Source organism: Saccostrea cucullata, unplaced genomic scaffold (assembly GCF_032062105.1).
Source record: "Saccostrea cucullata isolate Sc308-1 unplaced genomic scaffold, CSIRO_AGI_Scuc_v1 ctg2212, whole genome shotgun sequence".
Classification (NCBI taxonomy): Eukaryota; Metazoa; Mollusca; class Bivalvia; order Ostreida; family Ostreidae; genus Saccostrea; species Saccostrea cuccullata.
Genome location: NW_026936505.1, coordinates 49,621 through 62,127, shown reverse-complemented (window position 1 = coordinate 62,127; position 12,507 = coordinate 49,621). Strand labels below are relative to the sequence as shown.

Here is a 12,507-nt window from a genome sequence, read left to right as displayed (position 1 = left end):
TAATTAGTTTAAATTCATACTTATTAGAACAATATACCTTGGAAGAATGCTTTACAATAGATGTAATGATAAATATTGTTAAGTTAAAGAATTATAAAAATGCATATTTTCTATATTTTATCAATTATTTAATCTTTAAAAAATGTTGACAAGGGCAGTAACTCCTAAAGTCTCTTCATTCTGGCATTTGCTTTATTGTAAAATAGTTTCCCTGATATTCACAACTCAAAAGTATCTTTTAAGTAGGAAGTATTTAGGAACGCTCAGCATCAGAATTATGCATTTTTGAATTTTAACCAGTTTTTACATATTTTTCACAATACTGTTTATAAAATATGTGCGATTTTTTATGTTCACAAGCACTTCTGTTTATTCATGTTTCGCATCTTAAATAATATGATAACCTATACATTTTTTGCCTTAATTGGAAAGTTTAAAGTATATTTAATGAAAATAAATGCAGTTTTTGTACTTAGAACCTATAAAATTGTGAGGGTGGAATCACCTTAAGTGAGACCACACTGACAAACAATTTGTGGCAAAATATTTCATATTATAGAAGAATTTTACATACAAAACATGAAATTGAGAACCTTGCTCCCATAACCTCTTGCATGGTTTTCTCGTAGACATGCTCTTAAAGGCCTGTGAATTTCGCTTCTAGCGCCGAGCGCTTGGAGAAGGAACAACCACTACCTTTTTTTGTTTTAGGTATGACACGGCGCCGCGAACGAGAATCGAACCCGGGCCTCGATCCTGATCAAATAAGAACAAGCCATAGGCTACCGTGACCGGTTATTCAATTAAGCTCTAAATGCTATATTTACTGACTTGTAAGTTTCAATTAAAGTATTGGATTCTTCTCTGGTTTCTGAAAGATGAAACATTCAAAGTATATTTGCTTATATGTCAAATATATTGAGATGTAAGTAATTTTCAAGATCATATTTTTCTTTCCTTGACACAATTGTACAATTTTAAATAGAAATGGTAAATTGCAAATATATAAAAATAGCAGGGATATATTTTTGGCGGATTGGTGGCGTAATATGAAATATAATCTTGTTTTCTGCGACTTAAAATTATAATATTAATGTCCATTTAGAATAATTTTTACTCAATATGAGAAATGGAGAAATTTTCAAATGTTACTTATATTAATAATGAGTAAACTTTCAGAATATATCAAATAAATATGGTTTTCATGAAACTAAAACTTTATCAGCTTTTAAATGGTTCCCATTTCAGATAAAAGATTTGAGCCTAAAATCCATAAAAAGTATTATTTCTCTCTTACATAAACTATCAAAACTTTCATGTTTTTGTATCATTTTGTACATTTCCCAATAACATTTATTATATATGAAAATAATTGAAAAAGTTAAATATAGGAAGCATATTAAAATATCTGAATATATACAAAAAATTAAGAAAAAAAGAAAATTTTAGTTGTATGTCCAGTTAAGTTAAATTATTTATGTAAATTTGGTAACATCATGCTATAAACCCGATATAATAAATGTTTTTATGCAAAAAGAACACTCATTAAACTTTTGAAATAGACAGTAGGTATCACATGAAAAAGTGGCAACATCGTTATTTTTTATTGTTAATGTCAAGGTAAAAAGATAAAAACCTTGACCTGACCTTGCCTCTAATATAAAACGGTCAAATTTAATTTTCTTGATTCTGTGAAAATTTCATTAATTTTTAAATATTAGAAATATGAGAAGAATCCTACCTTAATTTCATGCAATAAGAATTTTATTGCTTGAGAAATTATCAAATCTAATGAAGAATACTCAAAAGTCTTATGGTATTGTATTTGGTTGTAAAATCAAAAGCTTTGAAAATGAGAACAGAAAAGAATAAAGAGTGAATTAATGAAAATTAAAATTTGAAATAAACTCTTTGCTAAAGAAAGCTTTTTATATAGGAAGATATGAAAAATTCAAATTGAGTATTTATCAATATCGTTCTACTAAATAATTTTCTATAAAAATGAATTATTATGAATATATTTTATTGCAAACATTCTGGTTTAGGATACCTCAAAAAGGTCCTTTTGAATTTTTTAAAATTCTTTTTTTACTTTAATTTTCAAATAAAAAAATGTAAAACGAAGAATGAATGTATTTTTTAATCCAAAGAAATTTACAGCGTGTTAAAGTAATATACGCTATAATGTGCGCCATTTTAAAATACGGCTGGAAATTTATATATTTTGTTTAGCAATAAAAGTTACGAAAATGCTGTAAATTACATCATTTAAATAAAATTCGTTATAAAGTTATCAAATTATAATTATTTATTATTTTGCAAGTCGAGAATAATGTCTATTATTTAAGTAAAAACAAACCTGACGCCTAGATATTACTTTTAAATCTGTAAACAAATTTCACGGCGTCTGCAAAGAAAATAAACAGATAACTTTTTGGTGGACGACAAATTAATCTTTCTACTATTAATATAGCTGCATCTTTAAGTGTAATCAGTATCATATATCCCTTTATCTACCCCTATGAAAAAAATCATATTAACATTTCATTATGAATCTTTGTATATTAAATATATAATATATATACATATATATAATTTATATATATATATATATATATATATGATATATATATATATATATATACTTTATTATATATTATATTACATGAAAAGATGAATTCTAAATGACAGATATTGCTTTATTGTTCTGATTAATTACAACCCCTTTTATACAAAATTTTTTAAATATTATGCATACAACTTAATGTGTTTCAGATCATTTAATCATTCTTGTTTCACACACAAATGTGCATCCATTATGGCGTTATATTAATTTACATGTTAAATATTGCAACTTGAAGTTTTTGTTTAAAGATTTCAACACAATTCTGAGTTAGTAATATAATAATATTTTTTACATTTTTTTTTAGACATATTTTATCACTTCTCTCCTGATCCATACCTGACAATTTCTATCAAAACCTTTTAATATATTGTGAAATTTCAAAGAGATTTCTTTGCAATGTTTATCATATAAAATGTCGTTTTTGTCTTTTTTCACAAGTCTGCGAATAAGCTTCTTTAAAGATATAAAAAAATGTATGATTTGATAATCTAGATGTTAATTGTTTCTCGTTATATTAGTTCCTTTATTCTTTCATTAATTGTTTCCCCTTTCTAATTGCAAAAATTGGATTTAACACATTTTTAGCCTTTTATATAAACCGTTATGCCTTGATAGACTAATTAATCTTTCACACTCTTCCTTATGTAGCTTTGCTTCCGTAATATATTATATATATATATATGATATATTTACATTTTCTTTTTGATAGTACAACTTCTGATTACAAGTGGTATTTGAATCTTGAAAAATGTTATATGTGGCAAATCGGCACGTATCAGGAATATATTGTTTAAAAAAAATGAAAATTCTTGCGCTGTCGTTACTATCCTTCCCCATTGGTCAGTTGCTATCTAATACAACGTACTCGAGACAATGCAGATATTTTAAAACATTTTTAATCAGAAAAACAACATTATTATTAAATTTGAAACAATATTATTATAGTGTATTTGATATAAACACTTTTTTAATACAACTTTTACAACTGTGCAGGACCTTTTTGTTATGTAAATTGCGCACACTGCCTTAAACGAAGAATGAATTAATTCTTTCCATATATATATTTTAATGTATTTGCATAAGTTACACACAAATTAATTCACTATAAAGTATATATAATATTATTATAATTTTTCCTTTTTTATCTGATATTAAATTAATATATTATAATATATGACAATTTTATAAAAAACCTTCCTTATTCTATTTTGAAATTTCATTTTGTGTGTTATATAGTATTTATAAGTCGTTTTTATTTTTTATAGTATACGATATAAACACGATTAATATAAATAGTAAAAATGTATATTTGATAATCTAGACGTTAATTGTACTTTAATTAGTTCCTCGTAGATTCTTTCATTAATAGTTTCCTCTTGCCAACAAAATGGGATGAGGATAATTTTTATCGACTTTTTTTAGAAATTACGACAAATTAATTTTTCTACTCTTGTCCTTGTATGATTTGCTTCATAAGAATTTCACAAACTGATATATTTACATTTTCAAATGATAGTACAATTTGGAAATACAAGTGTATACTATTTGAATCTTCTTAAACAGGTTATATAAAATGTATTTTTCATATATGCAAAGAATATTCATGTTCAGAAAATAATAATGTATTTCAATGTCATTTTCATCTAATAATAATCCTTATAACAAACACTACCAATCTTATCGTACAAAATGTATAGATAAATATTTATCACAATTATGTTTATTTTCATGAACTGTTTGGTATTCTCTTTACGTTCTGCTCCCTATTTTCTTTCTATATTGAATTCAAATTTTGTGTTTAAAGTGGCATATAGGCCAGATGGGCCGGATGTTGATTGTAATTCTATACTGTCTTTAAACAAAAGAATTTAACTGTACAAATGTCACTATAAATGAACAAATTACTTACTTATTTAGTTCCTCATGATATTAATTAGCCAATATAGGATATGGGGTTTCTTTTTTGACTTTTTAAAAGTTATGCCTCAAGTAAATTTACTTTTACATATTTTCTTTGATTGATCTGCCATTGTACAGTTGGATTAAGCAATTTTATTAAACTCCAGTTTCATATTCTATATCCTATTGGTCAGAAAACTGTAAGCAGTACTGATATATATAAAAATGAAGTCATGCAAAGGTTTTGGTCTTTCTTAACGATTCAGATATTCTGGAAATCTTAAATATTGCCACCAACTTAGAAATATGCATGCACTTACATTTTTGCAATTGTGTTTTATTGTTTAAATGCTCTTACTTTTTTGCAATTGCTAATAAAAATTTACATTTATTTGCACTAAAACTGTAGCTTTGAATTTTTATTAATTTATTTTGAAAATTGATAAGGTATTTCTTTCATATGTACTCTGTTTTAAGAAAACACAAACTTCATTTTGATAATAAAATGCAATATTCTAATCTTAATATTAATTATTAATATTAATGCAGGCATATGTATCTAAATCATTTTTGATATATAAATCCGTTACGTGCTTTAATTATTGATATTCTGTATTTTAGTACTTAATCAAGTTGTAAAGAGTAAGGAAAACATAATATATCATGAAATAATGTTCTCTTTTTTCCTAAAACAACATTAACATGCAATAGTTTTCAAATTTCTTTATTGATTTTTAAATACGAGTATACAGAATTCCGGCATATAAATTTGCTCACTTATAGATTCTGTCCAATTCAATACTTAGGGAGGATTGAGAAAATGATTAGAAGATTCACAATCAACCAATTGATTATAATTGCTGTGGTTCTCTTTTCGTTATATTCTGCTGAGGAGAACTTTGATAACAACGGTAAGTACATTGCATAAATGATTTTTTACCTTTGTACCATAAATTGTTATTAAAACGACATTTGTCACAAACTGTTTGTTGTGAAACGTTTATTTTTTTTTCATATTGAGAAGCACCACAAGCCGACGGACATTTTGACTTTTACTCTGAACTCGGAAAATGATATATTTTTTTACGATATATACAGCTGTTTTAATCTTTAAACATGCTATTTCATGTAGAAAATAATTGAACAATCTATTGTCTGCCATTGGATATCATAATTCATTTTATGACAGATACAGCCGAAATATGTCAAACCTTTTTTGCGCTTTATTATTTTTCCTCATTTAAACACTTCATATTACATCGATGTCTTTTTTAGTATATGACAGACTGGAATAATTCGCCTTTCTATATCTTGATCCATATAATGTGTAGCTAAAAGGAATTCAGATGGCTTTTTAATTAATCGTATTGTTAAGGCTTCATTTTGATTTGTCTTCATTTTTAAAAAGTGGTTTGAGTCAAATTCTCTCAGCAACTAGAACCTTTTTTTCACGTTTAGTGGCATGTGATTTTGAAATAAACAATTGTGGTTGGACGTCATACAAGAGTCAAGTCCAGTTACAAACGTACGCTGTCCTCTGTGGATGGGGAGGGAATCCTGGGAAGTGCAATAGTAACGACGATTTTCAAACAGCAGTGCGATGGCAAAGAAAAAATACCACCTCACTGGAAGCCTATTTAACATGTAAGTATAACCAGCTTTGTTATTGATATGCCGTGGTTGTTGTTAGGGGGATAGGGAGGAAAAATTTTATTTGCAGCAGTAATAATAAAAGTAATGTATACTGTACATCATAGAGTCATCAGAAGTCAGCATGATAAATAGGACAAAATTAAAGTACAATTGTAATGTAAACATTGGTAAAGAAGAGGTTGTAAAATAGGTTGTAAATACAAAAAGTATATAAAAAAAGTACATGTAGTTGAAATACTTATAGTATAATGATTTAAAAATTTACAAATCGAAGTCCATCTGTTTGTTTGCAATTTTTTAACTGTATAAAACTGGCATTAATGTTTGAAGAAAATATTCTTTTGAAAGTATAATTCGAGTATCATGTTAGATTTGCTGTCAAAAAATAAAATTTTCTTTGAAATGTATAATTATAATGAGTCTTTAAAACAAAGCTTGTATTCCTGTATTCCTGTAGAATTACTGAAACTTTGACATTGACATGAATCACTAACAGATATTTATCAAAAGATAAAAAGTGTTTTATAAAGCCTTAAATGATTTATTGAGCGCCCCTCAAAAAGTATAAAAGCAGGGAATGAAATTTCCAAAAAATATAATGCAGCAACATGAACCAGTGATCCTATATTATGCTTTCATGCAAAAGGACAAATAAAAACGCGAAAGAACTTTTAGTAGATTTGAAATCTCATAAGAAATTTCCATGTCATTCAAATAAAAACTTTAAATTCTCAATTCACAAAGAAGTATACATATATATATTTATATAACAATATATTTCCTATATATATATATATATATATAAAAAGCTTGAAATAGAAGACACTGCGGACTTTGACGCATCTTTTTCATATAAGGCGTTTTACTGACCATACACAAGGACCAACTTACATCTGAATATGACAAACACAATCAGTTCAGCTTTTTCTTTTTTTTAATAATATGTTTCCATTTTAGCATCCCACAATCCTAACTGTTTTTATATATATTTTTTTCTTTTTTATTCCATAGCGCTTGGAGCTAGCATTTCTGATTTTGTTGTGGGCATGCTTCAAAAACTTGAAGAAAACAATGTACTTGCCGCAGCAAGAGATTTTAATAATAAAGTTCAAAATGGAATGCAAGTCACTGATGTAGTTTCACCAGAAATCTCAATCTCAATGAATCACCGCTGTCTTCGCTATAACTTTTTGGCTTATGAAAAAACCACCCTTGTTGTAGGGTACATAACAGATTTCTTCCATCCATATGACTTTTCTGATCATTTAAACTTCCACCAGTCACATGTAGTAAAATTTAACCGTGCATCTGCTACTCTTCCTGTTGGAGTAAAATTTAAGGTAAAGTTATCTTATCATGTAATTTATAATCCTAATTCTTGGTCATCTTTCCTCTTTCTTATGAATTCATTATTAATTTTTTTTAAGGTGGTGTTTCGTGCAATTTTTGTGAAATCTTCCTATGGATTTCTTCTCATTGATAATATAACAATCACCGATGGAATATGTGGCAAGTAAAAAATATAAAATGCTGATGGATGCTTAATTATTCAAAATTTGAAATAATTCAGAATCAATTTATGGGTTGATTAAGAATAAATTAAAATAAAGTGAAAGGTACAAACTTATCATATAAAATAATGTTTGGAGGGATATGTTGTATTATTTCTGATTAATTACAGAAAAGTGCGGTCCTCATGAATTCAAATGTAGTGATACCAGTGATGAGTGTGTTCCGTTTGACAAAGTATGTGATCTTGAACCCGACTGTATAGCAGAAGAGGATGAAAATAATTGTAGTATGTTTTCGTTTAAATGTATCTTAATGTGTACTTATATTTATCGCAAAAATGTCTACTGGTTTCTTTTTTTAAATACAAAATACTTCATATACATATTCATTAAACTGAAGATTCTTGAAACAGGAGAAAAGGATTTATGAACTGATAACATTTTAAGATATTAAGTGTTGCTGTTTTTCAAGTTACAAGTTTCACGTTACAAAACGATTGACATTTTATTTCAAATAAAAAGTCAGTCTCCAAAAAAATGGAATTTTAATTATAATAACAAATAAGTGGATTTGCTATTTATATCTTTTTCTAGAATTTTGATGTTCACTTTTATCTTAAAAAAATTGAACATTTGGGTTTACTCATTATTGTACACAATTCAGTTGGAAAAGAAAATAATTCACATTCCAGAAAAATCAAATACTTGAAATATTTTCATGTTTTGCCATTATTTTTTTTTCAGACTGGGATGTCATTGAATCATCTTGCAGAATAAACGGAAGTTCATTGCTACCAATTAAAACTCTGCCTCAAACACAGAACAGTCCACAGAGAACAATAAATGATTCTTGGAGACAATTCATTCTTCTTTCAAATCAATGTCAAAAGAAGGACCAGTGTCTATCGAATTCTTCTGATACCTGTTTCTTATATTGTCCCCCTGACTGTCTCTGTGTTGGTCTGTCTGTTAACTGTTCTTCTGACAACGTGCCAACTTATGCTACTTTTATAACCTGGCATGGTCTTGTTCAAGAAAACCTAGAAATAACCAAGGAAAAGTTTCCCAATGTAAGGGCGCTCAACATTTTTAATTGTACCCTTCAATTTCTCAAAATTGGTGAAAATCAGAACATTGAGAGCATTTCAATCAAATACAGTAAAATTGAATACCTCTCTTTCTTTGTTTATGGCACAGATAAGATACAATACGTGCGTATAATTGAGAGCTCGTTTCAAAGGCTTAACTTTCATCGAAAAAGGGGTTATTTTGAAGAATGGTATGTTCATAAAAGCTCTCTATTTAATAAGAACACCAATCTCAAGGGACTCTATGGGACCCATTTTAGATTGTCAGAGTCTGAAGGATTCTATGGGTTTGTACAAAACCTGCGTTATTTGGTTGCTAACTTCAGTGTTTGTAATCTGACTGAACAACAGCCTGGTTCTCTCTATGATGCCATTACACTTGATTTAAGTTACAACTTCTTGAAGACATGGACACTTATATCATACACACAATTGCTCTATTTACATCATAATTTGATCACATCATTGCACTACACTCTTGATAACCGACAGTCAGAGGCTCGCCTGCAGTATTTAGATCTTTCTTACAATAAGATTTTCAGAATCAATAATGAAGATTTGGAAGACTTACCTAATCTCCTGTACCTTATTCTTCATGAAAATCATTTGACATATATCCAAGAAAAAGCTTTTGATAAACTTACTAAGCTTACTCATTTAGATTTGTCAAATAATAATCTACGAAATCTTAACCGTGGTCATTTCATGTATCTGTCAAGACTGCAGTACCTGAACATGCAGAATAATGATGTTAAAGTGGTGGAGGGAATGTTTGACAGTCTTATGAATATTCTTTATCTTCAGGTTGATTCTTACACCCTCTGTTGTGCACAACCTAAAGCTGTCAGCAAGATTCAGTGTGTAGCTCCAGTAAATGAAATATCCTCCTGCTACAATTTGATAGATTTACATATTCTGAGGATAATCATTTGGTATATTGCTCTTCTTGCTCTGTTTGGGAATATGTCTGGTATATTTTACAGACTATATCATATAAAGAAGAAACCAGTCACAACGTTTGACATTTATTCTTTAAATCTAGGTCTTGCAGACTTCTTTATGGGCGTTTATCTTTACATTATAGCCGGGGCTAACATAGCGTTCAGTGGTCGTTATGGTTTTGAAGATTTCTCATGGAGACACAGTCCTTATTGCATCTTTGCTGGTGTCCTGGCTACTCTTTCCAGTGAGGCATCTGCTTTGTTCGTACTTTTGATCACTATTGACAGAATACTTATAGTGCGATTTCCGTTTTCAATTCTCAAGAAAAGGATCTGGGTATCAAAACTCAATTCCAGCTTGGTATGGACTATTGCTCTCTTTCTGTCTTTAATACCACTTACCGGAAGTGAATATTTCGATGACTACTATTCTAGTTCCGGGGTATGTATTTATTTGCCTTTGTCTGTTCTACGAAAATCGGGATGGGAATACTCCATGATTATATTTGTTGGAGCAAACTTCATAATCTTTATTGCAATTCTCATTGGACAATTTGTAATATTTACGGATGTTGTTCGAATGGGAAAGAAAACAGCCTTGCATCCATTCAGTCAACAGAGAAGACGAGAAATGGGCATAGCAAAGACTTTAATTACAGTTGCAGTTACAGATATGCTGTGTTGGATTCCTATCGGAGCTATAGGTAAAAAATATTACACATTTTAGATAATGTTGAATGAATGAAATTTACATTAGCATCGATTTGTTTTTTGTTTGATATTGTTAAATCTTTTCATTTAATATTAAGGTCTTCTGACGTTCATGGGTATTGATGTAACTGTTCAAGTTTATGCGTGGATTATTGTCGCTGTACTTCCAATAAAAGATGAGGAAGATTTGTTGAATGCCTCTACAGAAACAAAGATCAAATACTAGTATAACCTACTGTAAACGCTATTTTATTAGAAAAAAACTTAAGAATAACAAACCCGGGAGAAAGTACTAAGATCTCATCTTAACAATTATTTTAAAAGAAAGATCGAGTATTTAAAAAACTTTAAACTATGTATAAGTACACTGTCTACAACTTGATTATACACTGTATTCCCTTTCACACTCCTTGCATTTCGCAAGCCCATTTTGTACCTTTTGAAAATATTTTTCAATTCGATACAACGACAAATTTGTTAAAAGAATATGATTTAATTTCATTGGCTAAATCATTCAGAGGTACATATAATATTTTGTATAACATAACTTGCCTACGTCACAATGAGTTTCGTCAAAAACGTATTACTCCGCTTGACGTTACTTTTAAAATACATGCTATATTTGAAGCCTTTTTCTGGAGGAAAAATTGTCTCATTGTCTACACTGAAATTAAATTATAAGGAATGAAGCATATTTCGACTTATATTATACAATATAACATAACTTGGGGCAGTTTACGCTTTTTTATAATCCGCTTCACGAAAAATGATTTTAGACTAGCAAGACACTATCGGGATACATGGATACCGTATAGCGGGTTTTCTTTGCGTTTTGCCTGTTTATTTTAGCGGACATAGAGTTTCAGCTCTTACCAGAAAAAACACTAAAAAGTAAGGCGTTGCTGGAGAGCCAGGGAAAATAATATTTTCATTTGTTCGGACGAATTCGTTTGGACAAATTAGAAATCTGTTCGAACGAGTTAGAAATTCGTTCGGACAAATAAGTTGTTTGTTCGGAAGAATTAGATATTTGTTCGGACTAATTAGATTTTTGTTCGGACGAATTAGAAATTCTTCGGACGAATTAGTTATTTGTTTAGACAAATTAGTTATTTGTTCGGACGAATTAATTATTTGTTCGGACGAATTTGAAATTCGTTCGGACGGATTAGTTATTTGTCGGACAAATTAGATATTTGTTCGTAGAAATTAGATGTTTGCACAAATTATCTTGTCTAGAGATATATACAATTTGTTTATTCAGAAGGAATCACCCCTTTTTAATACATAAATAGCTCTTTGGACCATGACATACACACGTTGTAACAAGTCATGTGCTATTGAAGTCGGATATATCGATTGTAAATACTCGGAAATGATGGTACTATGTAAAATATCTATTATAGGCCTTAAGTCTGCCATTCTAAAAATATATTATCTAAGAGCCCACTAGTTCAAAGGGTCCGTTACGTCTTATTAAACATTTTTTTCACTTTTATCCCTGACACACTCATAAGATTTGTCATAAATAAACATCATAGGCTTCTTCAAGACTACCTTTTGCTTGTGATGTTAAAATGTTAACGCTGAGGTGCCATTTTCAATTACCACTTCTTTTAAAAAATTGAGATCCATTCCTCAAGGTTTTATTCCTACTGTGTTATATTAAATAATCATCGGACTCGAAATACCAAGCCTCTTATCCGAAGGTTCTTAATTTTTTTAGGGAGGAGCTTACTACCTAGGACAATTGTAGTTTTGTTTATATACCGCTGTTTCCACAATTAAGTATTTTTATTATAAAGAACAAAAAGTGGGAATCTCATAAAATCCATCTAATGGATTCTTTCTAAAAACTATCAAATACTATTATTAAGTATCTATATAAATTTTACATATCATAAAAGCGCAAGAATTTATGTACATGTAATAAGAAGTCTAAAACATGCAGGTAATATAGACCAAATTAAACACACACCCCTTCCCGAAAAAAAGGGTAAAAAAATAGATTAATGCATGTACGTTCCTAGATAGTGCAGTAAAATTTAAAAGCACAAAAATACCATAATTTAATGCAA

General features: G+C 28.9%; 1 protein-coding gene across 1 annotated transcript; it reads left to right on the top strand.

Annotated features, from left to right (window-relative positions):
- Nucleotides 1–7,224: 7,224 nt before the first annotated feature.
- On the top strand, nucleotides 7,225–11,755 carry LOC134245737 (G-protein coupled receptor GRL101-like). Its single transcript, XM_062727993.1, has 7 exons — nucleotides 7,225–7,518; nucleotides 7,606–7,687; nucleotides 7,860–7,976; nucleotides 8,434–8,759; nucleotides 9,000–10,422; nucleotides 10,528–10,598; nucleotides 11,717–11,755. The coding sequence occupies exons 1-7, from the start codon at nucleotides 7,225–7,227 to the stop codon at nucleotides 11,753–11,755; spliced, it is 2,352 nt and encodes a 783-aa protein (XP_062583977.1).
- Nucleotides 11,756–12,507: the final 752 nt, after the last annotated feature.